This window comes from Nycticebus coucang, chromosome 14 (assembly GCF_027406575.1).
Source record: "Nycticebus coucang isolate mNycCou1 chromosome 14, mNycCou1.pri, whole genome shotgun sequence".
NCBI lineage: Eukaryota > Metazoa > Chordata > Mammalia > Primates > Lorisidae > Nycticebus > Nycticebus coucang.
The window spans coordinates 84,604,965-84,629,884 of record NC_069793.1 but is presented as its reverse complement, the minus strand read 5'-3'; the positions used below and the strand labels follow the sequence as shown (position 1 = coordinate 84,629,884).

Here is a 24,920-nt window from a genome sequence, read left to right as displayed (position 1 = left end):
TCTATATTACAATTTAAATGCCCTTCTGTTCTCAGGAGAGAAGATTGTTTTTCTCTTGGTTTCCCATTTCGTGAACATGAAATATATGCTGTCATTTTTTTAGTAAATGACAACTCACTTATAATACCACAGAAATATAAAGACTTCTTAGTAAATAATAGGAATTCACTATTCATTAAGTTGATTCTAGTCCAGCCATTTTACAACATCAAACATAGGCAGAAATACAAAATTTTTATTTTCTATCCAATTAAAACAATGTTAGTTTTTATTCTTGAAAATGATAACACTAAAACTGAAAGTAGAGTTAGAATGAAATGGTTTCTTTGCATAGATTTCTATATATAACACATATATGTATTCATATGTATATGTGTATATTTTGAGACATAGTCCCATTATGTCACCCTGTGTAGAGTGCTGTGGCATCACAGCTCACAACAACCTCAAACTCTTGGGCTTAATCGATTCTCTTGCCTCAGCCTCCCAAGTAGCTGGGACTACAAGCCCCTGCCACACTGCCCAGCTGTTTTTTGTTGTAGTTGTCATTGTTGTTTTAGCTGGCCTGGGCCTGGTTTGAACCCGCCAGCCTCGGTGTATATGGCTGGCGCCATAACCACTGAGCTATGGGCACTGAGCTACATTATTATATTTTTGTTATGAATTGTTCTAAGAGAGATTTAGATTCTCTGTTATCTAGTATTTTCTGCTTGATTTCATTGTATAATATGAAGGAAAATACGAATAGTCAAGGATTTTCATGGCAACATAATTTCTTAATCAACGTCAAGATCATGGTGGTAAAGTACCAAATGGCCAAGAAAGTATATGTCACTTTGCCAAATCAACCTACTGTCAATGGTCTAAAAAATCTCAAAGACAGCAAAAAGGCAAGGGTTTTGTGCCATTGTCATTAGCACCAGGAACATTTTTAAGTACTCATTTTCTTGATGCATTTGCTAAGTACTTTCTGAAGGAAGTGAATTCATATATTTGCTAGTTGTTCTTCCCTGATCCACACATTCCAAGGGCTTAGTTTTTGGACAGAATGTTCTCTATTTAAGAGCAGAGAAAACTCACTGCATGCTTGGTTTTTATAGGCTTCAAAGGACCTTATATTGCCTGGCGTTGATTTTGTTTGCCCAAGGTGTTAGGTTTGAACTTCATCAAAACGTAAAAGAAAATCCAGTTTCTTTGAGTCTTGGATAAAATCGCCTATTCTTCCTTATATATGCATGTAGGAGGTATTTAGAAGTTTTTGCAGAAAGCCAGGAGCTATCAAGCTGAGTCTTGATCACTTTGAGGTTTTTCTTTTGTTGAAAGCCAACACTTAAAAAAAAATGCATTTGCTGTGACAAATGAAAATATAACATTTTCCTTAAAAGGTGGATTATGGATATCTTAGTAGCAATAATATGTTTATCCAAAAATATCTCTGCTATTTGCCTTCACTTTTTTTTAACTTATGGGTTTTTTATTTCTATTTAGTTTTGTCAATTTTTGTTGCAGTTTAGTCTCTGTAGCAATAAAAGAGAAGTTATATTTTAAAGGAAAGCCAGTTATAAACATGGATTCATTGATGTATTGAGGCCAAGAAGTCTGTTTGTAGTTCTTTAAAAGCTGCTTGTGTGTTTTTTTTTAATAGTGTGTTTAATAAGTTGGAAGGAGAATAATGAGTATCACAGGAATAGACTTTTATCACTCTGCTTCCCCTGAAAATAAAAAGATCCATTCAATAATTTTCTTCCGTGCACTACTTCATTGGCTACCTCAGACCTTATAATGTTTCAAAGTACCAGGCACTGAGGCATGCAGATTGTACAGGACCTTGACCCCCACGGCATTTTTCTCTTGCTAGGTAATCCGTAAGCTTAAAGAACAGTAGAGGAGAAAAGAGAGAAAGGGGAGTCCAGGGTTTTCTCTGGAGGGAATAAGGCAATATGATGGCAGTGGAAAGAACACTGGACTGTGAGGTTTTTGTTTCATTTTTGTTTTTGTTTAAATCTCTTTGCCTCTTGCTGGTTTTCGTGTTTTGTGCCCTTGGGAATGCTAGCCAGTTTTCTGTTTTCTTAATTTATTCACCTACAACATACCAAATGGAAGGAATCGTTTCCTCATTTCTCATCTCCTTATTGTTGTAAAATGGTATAATTCTTCTAGAAGAAATAAAGTATAGCATGTGGATAACTTTGTTCTCTCATTTCCATAAAGTGGAAATGATAACAGATAAATTTGGGTGTCCTTGAGAGAATCTCACAGGAATGCTGTGGAGGATGTATGTGCCAAGTACAGGACTGTGTGTTGCGAATCCTTCTTTTCGTGTTCTTATTCATGGATTAGCAGCTGTTCTCAACCTGTGGGTCACGACCCACAGGAACTGAATTCAAGGGCTGAGGCATTGGGAAGGTTGAGAACCTCTGGATTAGCTGGTTGCACATACGTGTGCTATATTTTCATCTTCTGAACACTGCACATACGGGCTCGGTTCATTTATTTCACCTTATGTGAGATGGTATAAGATGATTTTTTTTATACTCCTTTGACATTGGCCATAATATTTGTAGAAAAGGTGGTTTTGTATAACTAGAACATGCAGCTGATTGTTTTTTTTTCTTCCAAATCTTTAGACCATTTTCATTTTAACTCTGACAAAAGATTTGCCTATATCTTTAATAAGAAAATATTTCTTGCTTTGTAACTAGATTTCCTGATTATCTAAAGTAGTATGAATGTGAATGCCTTTGATGTTGGTTTGCAAGCAATATTTTAAATAGCAACTATTTTTATTCAATACTGCGTTACCATGGTAATAAAGGACATTCAGTTGATTTAAACAAACTTTTCAGGAATGGGAAATTTATGCTTTGTATCTTGGTAGTTGGAATGGATGTACTCTGTATCTGCCCTTTAGTTCTCCTTTTCTGAAATAATTTGTTTTTCTAACATTAATGTACATATTTCTTTTCCTAAGGAAAATAAAATATCAAATTTTGACAAACCACTGATTTCTTTGAATCCCTAAGAATAAGGTTTTTATTTCCTTCTTTATTTTATTTTATTTTTTTTTCTTTTTTTTTATTGTTGGGGATTCATTGAGGGTACAATAAGCCAGTTGTAATTACATACTAAACTCTTTTTTGAGTAGCTGTAATGAATTGGGGTTCTTTTTTGTCTTAGCATTCCTTTGTGATAAGCAGAGATGCCTTAATGATAAAAATTTGTTTTATTCGTAACGTGACAAACAATGGGTACTCAGTAAACGTTTATTGAGTTAATAAATGAATAAAATATGATTTTATTTCCAGCTGCCCAAAATATTGATCTTATTACCAATTCTAAATCTTCTACCATTAGAGATTAGATATATAGTTGACAAAGCAAAAATAATAGCAAAAATAGTCACATCATTTAGCACCATGGATCAGAATGACTTCCTTTGTTGGTTTGTTTTATTTTTTGATAAAATCTCCCCTCTCCTTTTGCTTTATATTACATTACCAACATATCCAGGCAAAGTTGGTTGCTCTGTTCTGGACTGTCAAAGTGTACATTTAGCACTTATTTTTTTTTGTTATATGTATCTTTTGACAACACACACGTCTCCCTGTTGGACCGTTAGCTCACTGAGCACCTAATTTATATGCGACTTGTAGGGCATGACCAATAACTGTGGCCAAAAAAATCAATTTTTTAAAACACATTTTATGTTTATATATTTAAATTGTAATTTCAAAATCGTTAAGGTGGAGAACTCAGTAGTTTCTTTAAGGAAAAGATTTCTCTATACCAAGATTAGGATATAAAACTATAAAGTTTATTTTATCTTTCTAGAAGGACAGAGGGAAAGAGAGTGGACAAAGAGAAAGAAAGGAAGAATGCCTGCCAGGAGATCAGGCGGGTAAATTTAAGGGGGGCAAAGAGAAAATAGATAATTGCAGCCAAGTGCACAGATGTTGCAAAACTGGTCCTCTCCCTCTCCTCTGGCAGGATGATTAAGCCGCCATCTTGCCGTCAGAGGCAGACATTTCTCGATATTCTGAGGCTGTTGTTGATTCTGTTCTGAGGTATCATTCTGGGCTTGAGACCAGATGCTCAGCATCACACCCTATTGTTCATTCCAGGATGACTCAGCCACCCTTGAGGCTATAGGACAGGTTCTGAAAGCTGACTTTAGTCATTAGGTCTAGACATTTGTTTGCTGGGCTCATCAGTGGTTCGTGAGAACAGAAATAAATCCACGGGGTGCCTGCTAGTAAGAGAGGGCAGAGAGAGAAAGGGAGAGAGTGAGATTTGGGCCTTACTGGAAACTATGAGGTCATAATTTCTCTATTATTTCATTATGAAGACTCTAACTATCCTTTTATAAATGTTGTGAGAAAGTTAACTTTCACCTTCTTTCAAGCAGCGTGTGTGTGTGTGTGTGTGTGTGTGAGTGTGTGTGTGAGTGTGTGTGTGTATACAGTGGTGTGCTGTCTTCTCAGGAGGGATAGGAGTGGACAGTGCTCCAGCAGCTATAACATGAGCAACGTGTATGATGATTACCCCTACCCCACACACACTCATAGTTTTTTAGTAAGAACAAAATCTCTAGAGTGAATGTTGCCCATGAGAGTTGTCTGTATAGGCCTAAAATATCCTCCCCTTGATCAGTGTGATGTTCCCTACACATATGCATTGTGCAATGATTACTATAATCAAGCTAATAATATATGGTCCAATACGGAGACATGGGCGTTATCTTGGTATAGAGAAATCCTTTTCTTAAAGAACCTACTGAGCTCTCCACCTAAGACATGAGGGTGTGTCCCTGTGTAGTAATGTGCCTATCGAAGCCCTACATTTACTCTTTTAGAGAAAGTATTACTTTCGGCCAGGCATGGTGGCTCATGCTTATAATCCTATTACTCTGGGAGGCCGAAGTGGGCAGATCACCTGAGCTCAGAGAGTTGGAGACCAGCTTGAGTAAGAGTGAGACCCCCTTCTCTAAAACTAGCTAGGGCTTATGGCTGGCACCTGCATTCCCAACCACTGGGGAGGCTGAGGCAAGAGGCAAGAGCCCAGGAGTATGAAGATGCTGGGAGCTACGATGCCACAGCACTCTACTGAGGGCAACAAAGTGAGACTCTGTGTCAAAAAAAAAAAAAAAATAGTATTACTTTTAGGTAAGTACTAATTCAACTAAAGAAGATATAGATAAAATAAAACACTAATGTCTTTTTTCTTTAATCTAAAATTTTTAGATGCGTTCATCCTTGACTGACATATAAGATATAGAGATTGTACACTTTCTAGATTTATTGAATCAAAGTCAGCTGACACCTTAGAGAAACTGCAATGCTGGAGAGATTTATTATGTATGACTGCTTATCAACCCCGTGAGGAAATCCCCATAAAAGCTTCCTTCACTAAGTGAGACGTACATCAGTGATAGGCATTCCAGAACTCTTGAAAGACTGGTAGCTGTGTGCAGCCACACAGCTGGACAGTGATAAAGGCTATCACTGCAGTGAGCTCCTTGAACTTAGTGGGGATGATGAGCAGGAGCCCAGAGGCATTACTTTAACTGACTGGGTCAAAGTGGGCACAGAAATGGGTAACACAGCTATAAGGATAATCAGAACAGATTGACAATGTGCAAATTTCTACATACCTCAGAGATGTTATTCACGTGTAATGTGGAAAGAACTGGGAAAAGAGAAATGATTTATTGTTACTCACATTTCACCCAATAATGGTCGTCAAGAGCACAGCAGAAGCTCTCAGTACAGAGTGGAGTCTATCAACAGTCTATCAGTTGCAGGTTAGGTTCAGCTTTGTGAATATAAAATACTTATTAAGGATTAACACCTGTGATATGAAAGAGACCAAAGAAGTTGAACCACACTGACAGGTGCAGCAAAGCCCAGCCAGCCTGATGGGAATCTCTAGAGTGAATATCCCCATGAGAGTTGCCTGTATAGGGCTAAAATATCCTTCCCTTGTTCAGTGTGATGTTTGGTATACATATGCATTGTGCAGTGATTACTATAATCAAGCTAAGGAATATATTTATCACCTCACATAGTTACTTTTTTGTGTATGGTAAGAATACTTAAGATCTGCTTAGCAACAGCGTCTTTTCTATTGTAACCTCTTGCTGTTAAGTACTGCAACAGTACCGAATGAATGGAGAATCTGCATTTCACTTGTCTGTGTGATACACCCCTTATCATATATACTCTCTTATATTTCCTGTAATGAGAAATAATCATCCACTTATATGGCAAAATAAGTGTAAAATAATATAAATAGTATAATCACCTTACTACTTTTGTTTTAGAGTATGAGGGCAGTGTCTAGTTTCTTGCAATGTAACTTGTAATATTATATTATACCAACAAATTTTAAAACTAAGTTTAAGTCTTTAGCGATTGCATGCATGCTTTATGAAAAACAATTAAAACTGGCACATGCAGTGTATTATGAGCAATAAGAAAAAGAGAATCTTTTTACCTACTAATAAAAATGCAATAGAACTTTTCTTTAGATATTTCTTTTTTAACCCTTTCTCTCTGAGAGATGTTTTATATGATTTTCCCTTTTTGCTTGACAGGGCAGGGGAAAATCGCCTGAAGGAAAACATTGATTTGGAGCTGGTAAAACCCCTTTGATAGGGTCCCTCCAGCAAACAACTGCTCTTTCTTAGGTTGTTGAAGAAACTCATTGAGTGGCTGTGATCACACCTCTAGATGCCAAGGACTTTTAGTCATAAAAGAATACCCTTAGTTAGTGTGATTTTTTTTTCCCTTTAATTTGTTTTCTTTGTCATTCCCCTCCCCACCTTCCTTTTTTCTAACGATAAAAATGTTTCCTTTCTTCTCATCACAGGGATACATTTACATAAATCGTTATTTTTTTTGTATATTCTGTGTATTAGGAATGGTTAGAGATTGGCCATTTTCATCAAAGGGGAAAATGAAGCACCTTGGTCACAAAAAATGTTTCAATTAGAATTAAAAGGTTATTTTACTTTTTTCATCTTTGTTTTTAAATAATTAAATGTTGTTTCACAATTGATTAGCCAGAGAATTCAAATTATTATAATTGCATGTAGGATGTCATCCAGGTCTGGCAGCCTCAGAATCTTTTTGTTGATTTAATAGGAGAAAAGAAGAGTGGGTAAAAGGCTATCAAAGATTGTGTTAATTAAGACATATCCCCTACTGGTAGAAAATCATGTTCTGACGTTATTACACAATTAGTCAACTCATCACAATATCACTTTGCAGAAAATCCTCTGGTTCCTTTCAGTAGCTTAAATGAATTAGTTCTGAGAAGCCCTGTGAAAGGACTAAGCTATAGTATTTGGATAACTATGCCATTTTCTTAAGAAGTAGTTAGAGACTGCTGAAAAATTAAATCCTCTGGTTTGACATTTCACTGCAAGAGAAGTATTAATAGTATTACACAATTTTGTCCCTTTAAGGAGACATCAAATTATTTGGGGGATATCCCAGAATCAGATAAACAATGGCATGATAGTTAAATAATTAGAGGCAAAAATATGGAAAACTAAAGAAAGATGAATGCAAGAATTACAAATAATTTTTATATTTACATGATTTTTGGGGGGGGAAATACAAACAATATTAATTTTTTCTCTATTAAATAATAACTGTGTACATTGATGCATTTATGGAGTACACTGTACTGATTTGATGTACAATGTGAAATGCTTACATTGAACTGATTAACATATCCATCACCTCACTTACTAATTTGTTGTGGTAAGACAGTTATACTTTTTTCTTATTAGTTTTGAAAAGTACCATTGTATTATGCACATTAGGTGAGGTCCACCCCAGTACTTTCCCTCCTCCCAGTCTCCCCCACCCATCTTATCTCCCTGCTCATCCCTTTTACTTTCTGGACTATAGTTACATTTTACCATTCGTATGAATGTGTAAGTGATTATATATTGATTTCATAGTAGTGTTGAATACATTGGATACTCCCCCCCCCCATTGTTGAGATACTTTACTAAGGAAAATATGTTGCAGTTCCATCCAGGTAAACATAAAAGATGTGACGTCTCCATCTTTTTATGGCTGCATAGTAGTCCATGGTGTACATATACCACAATTTGTTAATCCATTCATGGGTTGATGGACGTTTAGGTTGTTTTCGTGTCTTGGAAATTATGAGTTGGGCTGCAGTCAACATTCTGGTGCAAATGTCTTTGTTGTAAAATGATTTTTGATCATCTGGGTATGTACCTAGTAGAGGAATTGCAGGATCGAACTGTAGGTCTACTTTTAGTTCCTTGAGTATTCTCCAAACTTCCTTCCAAAAAGGGCACATTAGCTTGCATTCCCACCAGCAGTGTAGAAGTGTTCCCTTCTCTCTGCATCCATGCCAGCATCTGCAGTTTGGGGATTTGTGATGTGGGTTAATCTTATTGGAGTTAGATGATATCTCAGAGGGGTTTTGATTTGCATTTCTCTGATGCTTAAAGATGATGAGCATTTTTTCATGTGTTTGTAGGCCATGTTCCCTTCTTCTTCAGAGAAGTTTCTGTTCAAGTCCTTTGCCCATGTACAAATGGGGTTATTTGATTCTTTTCTTATTGATTAGTTTGAGTTGTTTGTGGATCCTAGTTATCAGACCTTTGTCGCAAGCATAATCTGCAAAAATCTTCTCCCATTATGAAGGTTGTCTGCTTGCTTTACTTACTGTGCTCTTGGCTGTGCAGAAGCTTTTTAATTTGATCAGATCCCAGTAATATATTTTTGGTGTTGCTTCAATTGCCTGGGGGCAGTCCCCCTCATAAAATATTCTCCCTGGCCGATTTCTTCAAGGATTTTCCCTGCACTCTATTCTAGTATTTTTATGGTTTCGTGTCTTAAGTTTAATTAAATCTTTTATCCATGGAGAATCAATTTTTATTAATGGTGAAAGGTGGGGGAGGGTCTAGGTTCAGTCTTCTTCAGGTCGACAGCCAGTTCACCCAGCAACATTCATTAAATAGGGAATCCTTCCCCCAGTTAATGCTTTTGATAGGTTTATCAAAAATCAAATGATGGTTAAGTGGCAGGGTTCATCTCTTCGTTCTCTATTCTGTTCCATAAGTCTCTCTGTTTTTGTGCCACTACCATGCAATTTTGATCACTATAGATTTATAGTATAGCTTGAAGTCTGGTAATGTGATACCTTCTGTTTTGTATTTATTTCTGAGTAATGAATTTTGTATTCAGGGTTTTTTTCTGATTCCATATAAAATGAAGCACTATTTTTTCAAGCTCTTTAAAATATGACAATGGTGCTTTAATAGGGATTGCATTAAATCTGTAGATTGCTTTGGGTAGTATAGACATTTTGGCAATGTTGATTCTTCCCAGCCATGAGCTTGGTGTGTTTTTCCATTTATTAACATCTTCAGCTATTTATTTTCTGAGTTTTATAATTCTCTTTATAGAGATTTTTCATATCCTTTGTTAGGTAATTTCCCAGATATTTCATCTTCTTTTCCACTATTATAAAAGGAATAGAGTCCTTGACTATTGACTATTGCTGTTATATATAAAAGCTACTGATTTGAAAGTATTGATTTTGTATTTTGAAACGATCACTTCTAAGAGTTTTGTAGTTGAGTCCTTGGGGTTTCCCAGTTATAAAAATCTTCTCATCTTGAAAAGTGCAAGTTTGATCTCCTCTGACCCCATTTGGATACCCTTGATCACCTTCTCTTACCTGATTGTGATGGCTAAGACTTCCATTACTATATTGAATAGCAGTAGAGGCAGTAGGTATCCTTGCCTAGTCGCTGATCTAAGTGGAAATGTTTTCAATTTTTCTCCATTCAATATGGTATTGGCTGTCAGTTTGCTGTATATGGCCTCTATCAGTTTAAGAAATGACCCATCTAAGCCTATTTTCTTAAGTGTTCTCATCATGAAAGGATGCCTGATATCATCAAAAGTCTTATTTGCATCAATAAGAGAATCATATGGTCTCTGTTTTTTATTTTATCTATGTAATGTATTATAATTATAGATTTGCATATGTTGAACTAACCCTGTAACCCTGGAATAAAACCAACATGATCATGGTGTATAATTTTTTTGATGTGTTATTGAATTCTGTTTGCTAAGATTTTGTTGAATATTTTTGCATTGATATTCATTAATGATATTTGTCTATAATTTTCTTTTTTTGTTGGATCCTTTCCTGGTTTGGGGATCAGGGTGATATTACTTCATAGGATTTGTTGGGAAGTATTTATTCATTTTCTATGTTTTGAATAAGGTTGTATAAATTAGGTATTATTTCCTCTTTAAGGGTTTGGTAGAATTCTGATGTGAAGCCATATGGACCAAGACTTTTCTTTTGGGGATGATTTCATATAGTTGATGCTATTTCAGTGATTGATACAGGTCTATTCAAGATTTCTAATTCTTTCTGGTTGAGTCTAGGAAGGTTGCATGCTTCCAGGTATTGGTCCATTTCTTTCAGATTTTCATATTTCTGAGAATAGAGTTTTTGTAGCAATCATTGAAGATTTTTTTTTAATTTTTGAGGAGTCTATTATTATTTCTCCTTTATCATTTTTGATTGGCAATATGAGAAATTGACTTTTCTGTTTCTGGTTAGGTTAGCCAAAAGTTTATCAATTTTATTAATCTTTTCCAAAACCCAACTTTTTGTTTCATTGATTTTCCAAATGATTCTTTTGTTCTCAATTTTATTTCCCTAATTTTGGTTATTTTTCTTCTGCTGGGTTAGGGTTGGAATGTTCTTCATTTTCCTGTTGTTGGCTTCCTCTCTTTCTGTTTTCTCAATGAAGGCTTCTGATTCTATAAATTTCCCTCTTAGGACTGCCTTTGCAATATCTCACAGGTTTTGATAATTTGTACCTTCCTTATCATTTTGTTCCAAGAATTTGATGATTTCCTTCTTAATCTCACCTTTGACTCAGCTATCATTCAGCCTAAGATTAGTTAGTTTGCATGACTTTGTTTGAGTATGAAGATTCCTATTGCTGTTGAGTTCAACTTTTATTCCATGGTGGTCTGAAAAGATACAAGGAAAATTTCCATTCTTTTAGAATTGCTGAGGTTATACTTCTGTGTTAAGGTATGACCAATTTTAGAGGATGATCTGTGGGCTGATGAGAAGAATGTGTATTCAGTTTTATTAGGATGAAATGTTCTGTAGATGTCTGTTAAGTCCATTTGTTCTATGATCAAGCTTAAGTCTAATATTTCTTTGTTTAGTTTCTTCTTTGAGGATGTATCCAAAACTGTCAAACAAGTGTTAAAATCTTCAACTGTTATAGTGCAAGAAGATATCAAGTTGTTCATATCTATTAGAGTTTGTTTTATAAATTGAGGAGCATTCTGGTAGGGTGCATAAATGTCAGTTATCAAGATCTCTTCATATTAATTGTTTTCACTTGACAAATATGTAGTGACCATCTTTATATTTTCTTATCTTTGTTGATTGAAAGCTGATTAAATCTGCAAATAAAATTGCAACCCCTGTTTTTTTCTGATTTCCATTTGCCTGTATTATAGATGTTCTTTCCTTCACCCTGAGTCTATTTTTATCTTGTAAGGTAAGATGAGATTCTTATATTCAGCAGATATCTTGTCTGAGTTTATGTATCCAGTTAGCTAACCTGTGCCCCTTCAGAGGACAATTTAAACCATTCACATTAATTGAGAGAATTGATAAGTATGGTAGTATTTTGGGGTGTCATGTTTTTCAAATGTCCAGTGGAAATTTTGAATCCTTTCACCACTCTTGTTCAAAAATTTCTGGGTGAGTTTACTTTGTTCTGACCATTGTTCTGGTCATTGTGTGGATGACTCTGAGAATATCCTGGAAAGCTGGTTTAGTTATGGCAAATTTCTTCAACACGTGTATGTCTATAAAGTATTTGATTTCTCCATCACAAATGAAACTCAGTTTAGCTGGATATAGGATCCTGGGCTGGAAGTTGTTTTGTTTTAGGAGATTGAAGGTTGATGACCATCCTCTTCTGGCTTGAAAATTGTTGGCTGAGAGTTCTACAATCATTCTGATGTTTCTCCCTTTGTAGATAATGCTTGTCTTACACGTGGCTGCTTACAGAATTTTCTTCTTCATCTTAACTTTGGCAAAGATGCCAAAGTTGGTCTCGGAGATGTTTTGTTTGGATTGAGTCTTTCTGGGGTTCTGAAACTATCTAGTATCTGAATTTCTGTATATCTTGCAATGCTTGGGAAATTCTCCTCCATAATCTCTTGGAGTAGAGCATCTGTATCTTTAAGACCATCCTCTTCTCCTTCAGGAATTCCTATAAGATGAATGTTTGATCTTTTGGAATGATCCCACAACTCTCTCAGGGAATAATCAGTTTTTGCTTTCTATTTGTCTGCCTTTTTGAATGTTTGAGAACCTTCAAAAGCTTTGCCTCTCACATTTGGGAGGCTGAGGCAGGTGGATCGCCTGAGCTCATGATTGTAGATTAACCAGAGAAAGAGCTAGACTTTGTCTCTAAAAATAGCTGGGTGTTGGGGTGAATGCCTAAAGTCCCAACTACTTGGGAGGCTGAGGCAGGAGAATCACTTGAGCCCAGGAGTTTTAGGTTGCTGTGAGCTGTGATGCCACGCACGCCACTCTACCAAGAGCAACAAAGTGAGACTCTGTCTTAAAAAACAAACAAACAAACAAACAAACAAAAGCTTTATCTTCAATTTCAGAGATCCTTTCTTCTGCCTGGTCAACTCTATCATTGAGGAATTCTACTGTATTTCAGAGTTCCTTGAACAAACTTTTCATTTCCTTGAGCTCTGTTATCTCTTTTTTCATCGTGGCCATATCTTTGGTGACTTTGTCTTTGAATTCATTAATTTTTTGAGACAACTTTAGAACTACTTTTAGGATTTCAATTTCTAATTTTTCTTCTATTGTATTCATCTTATTTGCCATCCATATTCTGAATTCTATTTCTGACATTTGAGCTACTTGTCTACGCAAGTCATCTTCAGTTGTATCTCCTTTGTCATTCCTTGGTGGGGGGTGGGGGGTGTTGATCTACTCTGGTTATTCATGTTGGCAGAGTTCTTCATTTCATTTTGCCCCATGTTTAATTTCTACAGTTTGGTTATTAAAATTTTTAGGGTGAAATTGAATTGTGAGTCCCAGGTGGTAGAGTTCATCAGCCCCTTACCAAAGCGCAAAGCTTTGTAATTGTGGCTTATCTCCTACAACCAACTTTACAAAGGTTCCTTTCGGAGTTTTAGCCAGAGACTCTAGGGACCTACTTGGTGAGATAGCACAAGTTGGATCTGTTTTGAAATCAGCCAATTTCTATCCTATCCCACAAAGTGATGGTTTTAGGTTTAAATCTCAGCTGAAGAGAGATACAGACAGTTGCAGCACCCTGCCCCCAACATTCAGTTATTTTCCACTACAGAACTTCGAAGTATTCCCAGGTGGGCAGCCCCAGATGAGAGTTCCAATCAAATTGTCTCAGGCATTACCAACTCTGTTCAACAGAGAGGGACCCAAGGGTTCTCCAACTGCAGATAAAAATCCACAGTCAGTGTGTCCCGCAACCCTGGTCCCCCTATGGTGGGCCAGTTGCCCATCAAAGTCCCAACTAGGCATCAGCATCCCTGCCCCCAGGCACAAAAGCATGGGTCTGGGACCCCACCCACAGAGCTCAGTCCACACCGGGCATCTTTGCTTCTTGCCAGCTCGGTTGGAGCAGGGGGACCATGCCCATGCCCACTGGGCTAAGTGCACACCCAGCAAGCCTTTGCTTGCTGACTCAGTTGAAGCTAGGCATCCTCATCCTTGCCCAATGGACTCAGTCAACACTGGCATCTGCATCTCCACTCATCAGCTCAGTTGGAGCTGGAGAACCACGCCCCCACCTGCCAAGCTCAGTCCACACTGTGTGACCACTCCCCCACTTGAAGGCACCAACAGAGCCAGGATTCTGCACTTCCTCCCGCAAGACACAGCCTGAACTGGGGATCAACTCTACCACGGACTGAAGAAATTCATAACTAAGGGACTGCTCCTCCTCCTGCAGCTCGTCCCTTTCTTTCCACTCCCTCTTTCTTCCCAATGAGACCCAATTCTGTGTTGATGTTCAGTGGTCCACACTATGCCCAAACCTCTCAAGAAAAGATCACATACTGTGGGCTCTGCTGGAGGCAGAAGTTCAGACCACCATGGAGTTGGAAAGGGTAAACTGGGAGTTCAGAATTTCAGGGAAAATGTTTGTTCAATTTTATTGCGGGTGGGGTGATATCTACATTCACGAGCGTGACCTCCCTGGAGAAGGAGACCCGGTATTTAGCAGCTCTCTTCAGTGAAGTAAAACAAGAGGTCTTTTGTCCCCTGCTCACTTGCAGAGAGCCCACTACAAGTCTCCCACTTGGAGGAGGGTAATTGTTTTCTTGGATGCTCTTTGTTGGTATCACGGCTTGACAAACTTCTTTTTTGGCTCAGCTCCCCACCTTTGGTTTCATGGAGTCTGTTTCTGTCTGTTTTTTCTCCTTCTAGTGAGGGCCTCTGCCGAGCATTTATACTAGTCAGCCATCTTCCCATAATCCTGTACATGAATTTTTCTATGGATAATTTTTATTATTTATCTTAATTCCCATAAAGATAAAATGAACAATCAGTATGCCTTTGTGGGATAAAACTAATTGCGCATGTTTAGAATTAATTTATGAATGTAATCATAAAAAGAAAAATTAAAAAGGACAGAATTTTAAAGTATTATGCATATTTCTCTGTTGGGATATATGTGAACTTTTTTTGATAGTCATGATTGCTATTCAAAGGCTTTCATTCATGTTTTCCTGGTATTATGCCTTGCATTTATCATAGTCAAATTAAAGGACATTCCAAATGGAGGAGTATCAGTTGTAGATTTTTTTCTTAGATTTATAAATGATCTCTTTTATGCTGCTTTTGCTATGTGTATATGTTTTTTTTATTTTTTTTATTAAATCATAACTGTATACATTGATATGATCATGGGGCATCATACACTCGCTTCATAGACCATTTGACACATTTTCATCACAATGGTTAACATAGCCTTCCTGGCATTATCTCAGTTACTGTGCCAAAACATTTACATTCTACATTTACCAAGTTTCGCAAATACCCCTGTAAGATGCACCACAAGTATATCCCACCAATCTCCCCCCTCACCTCCCTTTCCCACTTCCCCCTATTGTTAGGTTGTAACTGGGTTATAGCTTTCATGTGAGAGCCCCAAATTAGTTTCATAGTAGGGCTGAGTACATTGGGTACTTTTTCTTCCATTCTTGAGATACTTTACTAAGAAGAAAATGTTCCAGCTCCATCCATGTAAACGTGAAAGAGGTAAAGTCTCCATCTTTCTTTAAGGCTGCATAATATTCCATGGTGTACATATACCACAATTTATTAATCCATTCGTGGATCGATGGGCACTTGGGCTTTTTCCATGACTTAGCTATTATGAATTGGGCTGCAATAAACATTCTGGTACAAATATCTTTGTTATGTTGTGATTTTTGGTCTTCTGGGTATATGCCCAGCAGAGGAATTACAGGATTGAATGGCAGATCTATTTTTAGATCTCCGAGTGTTCTCCATATATCTTTCCAAAAGGAATGTATTAATTTTCATTCCCACCAGCAGTGCAGAAGTGTTCCCTTTTCTCCACATCCACACCAACATCTCTGGTCTTGAGATTTTGTGATACAGGCTAGTCTCACTGGAGTTAGATGATATCTCAAAGTAGTTTTGATTTGCATTTCTCTGATGATTAAAGTTGATGAGCATTTTTTCATATGTCTGAAGGCCGTGTGCCTGTCTTCTTCAGAGAAGTTTCTCTTCAAATCCCTTGCCCAGCGTGCGATGGGATCCCTTGTTTTTTTCTTGCTGATGCGTTTGAGTTCTCTGTGGATTCTGGTTATTAAACCTTTGTCAGAGATATAACCTGCCAATATCTTCTCCCATTCTGAGGGCTGTTTGCTTGCTTTACTTACTGTGCTCTTGGCTGTGCAGAAGCTTTTTAGTTTGATCAAGTCCCAGTAGTGTATTTTTGAAGCTGCTTCAATTGCCCGGGGGGGGGGTCCTCCTCATAAAATACTCGCCCAGACCAATTTCTTCAAGGGTTTTCCCTGCACTCTCCTCTAGTATTTTTATAGTTTCATGTCTTAAGTTTAAATCTTTAATCCAGTGAGAGTCTATCTTAGTTAATGGTGAAAGGTGTGGGTCCAATTTCAGTCTTCTGCAGGTTGCCAGCCAGTTCACCCAGCACCATTTGTTAAATAGGGAATCTTTTCCCCATTGAATGTTTTTAATTGGCTTGTCAAAGATCAAATAATGGTAAGTAGCTGGATTCATCTCTTGGTTCTCTATTCTGTTCCAGATATCTACTTCTCTGTTTTTGTGCCAATACCACGCTGTTTTGATCACTATCGATTTGTAGTAAAGTCTGAGGTCTGGTAGTGTGATTCCTCCTGTTTTGTTTTTATTTCTGAGTATGTCTTGGCTATTCAATGTTTTTTCTGATTCCGTATAAAACGAAGTATTGTTTTTTCAAGATCTTTAAAGTATGACAGCGGAGCTTTAATAGGGAGTGCATTGAAATTATATATTGCTTTGGGTAGTATGGACATTTTAATAATGTTGATTCTTCCAGCCATGAGCATGGTATGTTTTTCCATTTGTTAACATTTTCAGCTATTTCTTTTCTTAGAGTTTCATAGTTCTCTTTCATGTCTTTTGTTAGGTAAATTCCCAAATATTTCATCTTGTTTGGCACTACTGTGAATGGGATAGAGTCCTTAACTGCTTTTTCAACTTGACTGTTGTTGGTGTATATACAGGCTACCGATTTATGGATGTTGATTTTATAACCTGAGACACTGCTATATTCCTTGATCACTTCTAGGAGTTTTGTAGTAGAGTCCCTAGTGTTTTTCAGATACATAATCGTATCATCTGCAAAGAGTGAAAGTTTGATCTCTTCTGACCCTATATGGATAACCTTGATCGTCTTTTCTTCCCTAATTTCTTCCCCAATTCCCTAATTGGTGGCTAAAACTTCCATTACAATGTTGAAAAGCAATGGAGACAATGGGCAGCCTTGTCTGGTTCCTGATCTGAGTGGAAATGATTCCAATTTAACTCCACTGAATATGATATTGCTGTGGGTTTGCTGTAGATGGCCTCTATCTGTTTAAGAAAAGGCCCTTCTAGACCAATTTTCTTGAGTGTTCTGATCATGAAGGGATGCTGGATATTATCAAAAGCTTTTTTGCATTGATTGAGAGAATCATATGGTTTTTGTTTTTTAATTTGTTTATGTGCTGAATTACATTTATAGATTTACGTATATTGAACCAGCCTTGAGACCCTGGGATAAAACCAACTTGATCATGATGTATAATTTGTTTGATGTGTTGCTGGATTCTGTTTGTTAGGATCTTGTTGAATATTTTTGCATCTATATTCATTAATGATATTGATCTATAATTTTCTTTTCTTGTTGGGTCTTTTCCTGGTTTGGGGATCAGGGTGATGTTTGCTTCATAGAACGTGTTGGGTAGTCTTCCTTCTTTTTCTACCTTTTGGAACAGGTTGAGTAATATAGGTACTAATTCCTCTTTAAAGGTTTGGTAGAATTCTGATGTGAAACCATCTGGTCCCGGGCTTTTCTTTTTAGGGAGGTTTTGTATAGTTGATGCTATTTCTGAACTTGATATGGGCCTGTTCAGTATTTCCACTTGATTCTGGCATGGAAGGTGATGTGCTTCCAAGTATCGGTCAATTTCCTTCAGATTTTCATATTTCTGAGAATAAAGTTTCTTGTAATATTCATTAAGGATTTTTTGGATTTCTGACGAGTCTGTTGTTATTTCACCTTTGTTGTTTCTGATTGATGATATTAGAGATTTTACTCTTTTTTTTCTGATTAGTTTGGCCAGAGGTTTATCTATTTTATTGACCTTTTCAAAAAAACAGCTTCTTGATTCATTGATCTGTTGTATTATTCTTTTGTTTTTAATTTCATTTAATTCTGCTCTAATTTTGGTTATTTCTTTTCTTCTACTGGGTTTGGGGTTGGAATGTTCTTCCTTTTCCAGTCACTTGAGATGTCCCATTAAGTTGTTAACTTCCTCTCTTTCCGTTCTCTTGAGGAAGGCTTGCAGTGCTATAAATTTCCCTTTTAGAACTGCCTTTGCAGTGTCCCAGAGGTTCTGATAGTTTGTGTCTTCATTGTCGTTTTGTTCCAAAAAATTGGCAATTTCTTTCTTAATCTCATCTCTGACCCAGTTATCATTCAGCATAAGGTTATTTAACTTCCATGTTTTTGTATGAGTATGCAGATTCCTGTTGTTACTCAGTTCAATTTTTATTCCATGATGGTCTGAGAAGATGCAAGGAATAATTTCTATTCCTTTAAATTTACTGAGGTTAGACTTATGACCTAAAATGTGGTCAATTTTGGAGTAAGTTCCGTGGGTTGATGAGAAGTATGTGTATTCAATTTTGTTGGGATGAAATGTTCTGTAGATGTCTGCTAAATCTAAATATTGGATGGTTAGTTTTAAATCTAAGATTTCTTTGCTCAGCTTCTTGCTGGAGGATCGATCCAACACTGCCAAAGAAGTGTTGAAATCTCCGACGATTATGGAGCTGGAGGAAATCAAGTTAATCAAACTCTGTTAGAGTTTCTCTTATAAATTGAGGTGCATTCTGTTTGGGTGCATAGATATTTTAATAATTGAGATCTCATCATATTGAGTATTACCCTTAACAAATATGAAGTGACCATTCTTGTCCTTCCTTACTTTTGTTGGTTTAAAGCCTACTGTATCTGCAAATAAAATTGCAACACCTGCTTTTTTTCTAGTTACCATTTGCCTGAAATATGGATGACCATCCTTTCACCCTAAGTCTGTATTTGTCTTTTAAGTTAAGATGTGACTCTTGTATGCAACAAATATCTGGCTTGAGTTTTTGTATCCAGTCAGCTAACCTATGCCTCTTTAGAGGACAGTTTCAACCGTTCACATTAATGGATAGTATTGATAAGTCTGGTGGAATTTTGAGTATCGAGTTTTTCAAAGGTCCAGTGGACATTTTTAATCCTTTCGCCAGTGTGGAAGTTGGAGTTTGATCCAAAGGTTCTGAGTGAGTTTACTTTTGTGGTATAGAATTGGGTTTGTCATTATGGAGGATAGGTCTGAGAATATCCTGAAGAGCTGGTTTACTTGTGGCAAATTTCTTCAACATATGAATGTCATTGAAGTATTTAATTTTTCCATCATAAATGAAACTCAGTTTAGCTGGATACAAGATCCTGAGTTGAAAGTTATTTTGCTTTAGGAGATTAAATTCGATGACCACCCTCTTCTGGCTTGAAAAGTTTCAGCAGAGAGATCTGTAGTTATTCTAATATTCTCTTTCCTTTGTACGTAATGGTTTTCTTTCGCCAGGCTGCTTTGAGAGTCTTCTCTTTCATATTAACTTTAGTGAAGCTAATTATGATATGCCTGGGGGATGACTTATTGGGGTTGAATCGTGCTGGGGTTCTGAAGCTGTCTGCTATCTGAATTTCAGATTCTCTAGGCATGTCTGGAAAATTTTCTTTCATAATTTCATGCAGAAGGGCCTTTGTGCCCATCGAGGCCACTTCATCATTCTCAAAAATCCCAATTATTCGTATGTTGATTTTCTTCGAATTATCCCAGAGTTCTCCGAGTGAATGATCCGTTTTTGCTCTCCATTTCTCTTCCTCTTTGAGAGATTGGGAGCGTTTGAAGACTTTATCTTCAATGTCAGAAATCCTTTCTTCTGCTTGCTCCATTCTGTTGCCTAGGTATTCTACTGTATTTTTCATATCTTTGAGGGCTGTAAATTCTTGCTTCAGTGTGTCTAAGTCTTTGGTGGTTTTGTCTTTAAATTCGTTAAATTCTTGAGACAACTTTTGAATTTCTCCTCGAATTCCTAATTCCATTTTATTAATCTTGTCTGCAATCCAAATTCTGAATTCGATTTCTGACATCTCAGCCAGTTGTTTATGAATGGGATCTTCAATTACATCTGCTGTATCCTTTTTTGGGGGGGTTGATCTGTTCTGGTTATTTATGTTACCAGAGTTGTTCCACTGATTCCGCCCCATGGTTATTTTACTCCCTTTGATTTTTCCCATGAGGCTTTATTGAGGGCCCGTACAGTGTTGTGGCCTGAGAAACTGGGGCCCTGTCTTGTGTGGTGGGGCGAAGTGGTTCTGTCTTGTTTTCAGCTGTTTTCTGTTCGATCCTATTGTAACATTTACTCTGACTTGAAGTCTCAGCTGTGTGGAAATACCAGCAATTAAGTCACCCCGCCCGCCCACCTCTGGCACCAATTTGAAAAGGAAAAGGAAAATCAAACCTTCCTACAACCACATACCCAGGGCACCGCCTGAAAAGTCCTCAGTCTATTCGTTCAGTTCAAAAGATCCAAATTGATTGTTTCAATCGGCACCTGTCTCGGGTGGGAGAGTTCAAGAGGTCTCTGGGAACTGGATCACAGGGGTCTGGTGACTCCTCTGATATGGCTTATTCCAGTGCTGCGTGGAGTCAGGAGGAGCCACCTAGCAAATAGATCAGTCTGGGAAGGTTGATGTCTCCTTCCCCACTTTGCCCCTCCGTCAGACCCAGTCACTGGTATCTCTGCAGATGGCTAACCCAGTTGCCTGTAGTGAACAGATACTCCAGGGGTTTGCACCTGCCTGAATTGCAAGGAAGTCTGCCAGGCTCCTGCAGTCTGCCGCTATCTAGCAGGAGGAGATGGGGCCTGACATCTTTGAGTGCTTGATGCAGGTGGTGGGGTGGCGGTGTTCACTTAGGCTTAGCCCCATCCCTGATTGATGTTGCTAACAGAACAGAACAGAATAGACAACTTTGCGGGGTTCTGTCTCTGTTTCTGCTAAAATCTCCTACAGAAGACGGGCTGTTCTACGTTCAAACGTCTTTGCTGCTGGAGGATTGTGTCCGATTACCTCTCTGAGTCGGCCCTGCCCTGGAAGCTTCCCGGGTTTGTGAGCAGCATCAGGCAAATCCTTTGCTCACTGGTGACCTCCTCTGGTTGCCCAGGGAGACAGGGGGTGTGGCTTCAGAATATCCAGAAGTGAGCTGTTTTGCTTTTGTTTGCGTCCTTATGATCACAGCTTGCCTCAGCGGTGTTGATGTGCCTTCTTCAACCTTCTCTCTTCGTGTATATGTTTGTGTGTGTGTGTTTTTCCTATCAATATATCAATATCATGTCTTGAGATTATTTTCCCAAATTTATAATCACATGTCCTTTGTGATTATGTAAAAAGAGAAAAACCTATTGGTGAGAAAAAGATGTACAATATGGTGGTTGTATATATTAAGAATTCTGATTTTTGTTTTCTTCTAAGTAAATTTGAGAGTCATTCAGCAAACTTTAATTCATACTTTTAGCTCTCATGGAATATCATAACTAATATAGCTGTTTGAACAGTTTTTTACTTGATATGTAATGTTCTTATTTGCTATCAGGTTTTAGCTTAATTTTCCAAGATCCATTTTAGGAAAGGCTAGATGGAAAAAATATAAACATTGCAAGTCACTCATTTAATGGGTGATACATAAATTGGGACACTGACAGCCGAGTAAAGGTTGTACATAATCAGAAGAATTTACTGATCATTTCATTGAAGTATTTATAAATTTTATAGATTAAAAATAGTTTATTAGTCAATAAATTTTATGTTTAAAATGCCACCTCAAATTACAGAGTACAAATGTTTAAAGGAGAAAAATACAAGGTGATTTTTTGGATTTCTAGACATCAGAATACATCCTCTTCTGTTTCAGGATCTCATTAGTTCCTTCACAAATGTATTGTAAAAACTGTCAGAGAGGTGAATTAAAAAAACAGTAGAAGTCTGTTAATTGACTGTGATTCAATGTGTTTTAATAAATATGAGGACAAAACCTGTATCCTGCTTTTCAGTAATACTTTGTGAACACTGTTCTCACAAATTACTCACCTTAAGTTAGGGATAGATTTGCTGTAGCTGGAGCATTTAAGCTTTTTGCTCCAATTTGTGACTCTGTCATGACTAGATTACAGGTCCCTTTGCTTTTCATCATTAATGTGTCACCAGTTGTTCTCTTCTCAGAGCTGTTATGATTAATTTTGACAGCCTTCTCTATCCAGTAAAAATTGATGTTGGAAATATTCCTCAAAAATTATTTATCTGGCATTTTAATATGTATCAGATTGTGCTCTTTATCCTGGCAGCACAATACACATCTACTGGGAGGACAGCAGGGGTGGATAGATGGATGCATATAGTAGTAAAACATGTGATGAGCTTTGTGGAAGCATTAGCACAGCATGTGCTAGGAGTACACAATAGAACCAACTGATTCCAATTTTGGTAGAAGGAGAGAGAGAAAGAATAATGGCAGATTCAGTGAAGCCTTTCCATAGAGATGACTCTAGAGGTAATGGAAATCTAGTCCTGGAATTAGCATACTATATGCAGTGCAGATGCATATGAAAGTATGCTATGCAATGGAAATATTTCCGATTGTAGCACTCAGTATTCCTCCCCCTCCACACTCCCCCTTGCCTTTTCTCCCTCCCCCTTTCTCCTTCTCTTCTTCATTATGAACTTCATATACACTGAAATTTATAAAACCAATTCTTGCTTCATGGTCTACCAACATCATCGGACTCTTCTAGGCCCTCATTAAGTCATACATTCATTCATTTATAATATTATAACTAAACATTGGAAACATTAACAATTGTTTAACATCTACTCCTTTCCTTCTCTTTTTTCATCCCTTCACCCTTCCTAAAAGGTAACCACTATCCTGAATGGGGTATATTATCACATTTCTCATTGGTTTGCTTTCACATATAATGTAGCTAAACAATACATTGCTAAATTGTTTTTTAAGTCAATAATAATGAAATTCTGCTGTGATTTTATTCCACTCAGCATTATATTATATGGTTCACTATGTTTTTATTTGTAACTGAAATAACTCAGTTTTACTCCAGTTAATATTCCATTTTGTCAGTAGGCTCAAGCTATCCATTCTCATGTTGATGAGCACTTGAATTATTTCCATTTTGCTATAGACCAGTGTTTTTCAACCTTTTTTTAAATTTCACAGTACACTTTAACCTATATTTAGTTAAACTTCCATGGCACACTTAAATTATACTGATTAAAAAAAGGAGTAATAAAAAAGAACTTACTGTGTTTTGAAATTCTTTTGAAAGTAATTCAATTAATCATCTTTAAAAATTGTGTGGCACTGATAACATAATCTTATGACACACCAGTGTGCTACCGCACACTAGTTGAAAGTCACTACTATAAACAGAGGTACTATCAACATCCTCTCCCAATCTAAGACAAGTGAGTTTCTGTAGAGTATAATCCTGGGAATGGAAATATTGGGCCTTAGGGTACACAAAAGTTAAATTTAAAAAATGATACCAAATTGTTCTTGAAAGCTGTTGTACCAATTTACACTCTCACCAGCAATGCATAAGAGCATATATTGATCAACATTCTCACACTTGGTCTTTCAAAAGTAATTTCTGTTAATTGCATGCCATGTAATGTGACTGCTAGCTAATGGTGTGTGGTTTTGATTTGCATTTCCCAGGTTGCTAATGAGATTTTTGCGCATCTTTTGGTATGCTTATTGGTCATATATCTAACCTTCTATAACCTTCAATCATAAGATTTTATTAATCTATACTAATGAATACTTGCTATTTTTCTCTTGGTAGGGAATGTAAAATTTTAGCAGAACTCTTGTTGTTGTTGTTGTTGTCGTTGTTGCAGTTTGGCCAGGGCCAGGTTTGAACCTACCACCCTCGGTATATGGGGCCAGCGCCCTACTCACTGAGCCACAGGCACCTTCCTGATTGTAACATTTTAATCATAAAGATGTATGTAGCCATTGAGAAGAAATAGACATATATTTTAGTAGTACATAAAATGGTGGGTAAATTTCTAATAAAGGACAGACAGTCAAAATGACTAACAAAAAGTAAGAAATAATTCTATTTTAAATTTCATTTTTATGACTTTTTAAAATAGCTTACTGTTTATTTTTCTTTTGACAGAACGGTTTCGAGATTTACTACTACCTCCACCTAGTCAAGACTCTGAGATTCTACCCTTCATTCAATCTAGAACTTATCCCAAGTAAGCAAAAGGAGTTCACTAGGTATTGAGACGGCATTGGGCATAGAGGAAGAAAGATTTGGGTGGGCATAGATAAAACATGATCTTTCTTAGGATTTTTAAAAATGCTTGAATAATTTACCCTAACTAACTAGGGAATCTCCTGTAACATAATGTCACAGACTTTTCAGAGCTGGGTCAGAGAAGAAAGACTTACTTTTAATTGCAGCCCAGCTGCTGCAGAGTACAAATAAGCTGTTCGCATCAGTGTCTGATCCTGCCTCTTTTTGCTTGATGCTCTATCAAGAGGGACAGGTATTTTGTAGATGATATTTCATCTGATCTCCTATTTTCTGTCCTTTCAAAGTGAAGATTCCTTTATATTGTGAAAGTTTTTTTTTTTTTTCAGAATAACCACATGCTAGATATGATTTTAATGATTTTATATATTCTTTTTTTTTTTTTTCCTTAACCATCTTGGTAACTGAAATCTTGCGGCTCCTTCCAAAATGGGAAAAAAATTTCTTCTCTTAGATGCCGTAATTATAATTATTGACTGAAGGAATATACCTTTATCTTCCTGAAAGATTAAGAAGTACCATGCTTCCTATTAACTTGATCTTCCCTGAAGGCTGATGGATGCTGGAATCTTGATCCTTTCTGTGAAATCTTGAGAAATCTTCTCTGAGTATCTGAATCT

General features: G+C 37.0%; 1 protein-coding gene across 4 annotated transcripts in view; it reads left to right on the top strand.

Moving 5' to 3' along the window:
* NOX4 (NADPH oxidase 4) overlaps positions 1 to 24,920 on the top strand; it is a 178,746-nt gene that overhangs the window by 110,398 nt on the left and 43,428 nt on the right. For all 4 annotated transcript variants that reach the window (XM_053562167.1, XM_053562166.1, XM_053562169.1 and 1 more), the window contains one exon: positions 24,160 to 24,241. In XM_053562167.1, coding sequence (XP_053418142.1) covers positions 24,160 to 24,241 — 82 coding nt within the window. The remainder of the gene's footprint in view (positions 1 to 24,159; positions 24,242 to 24,920) is intronic.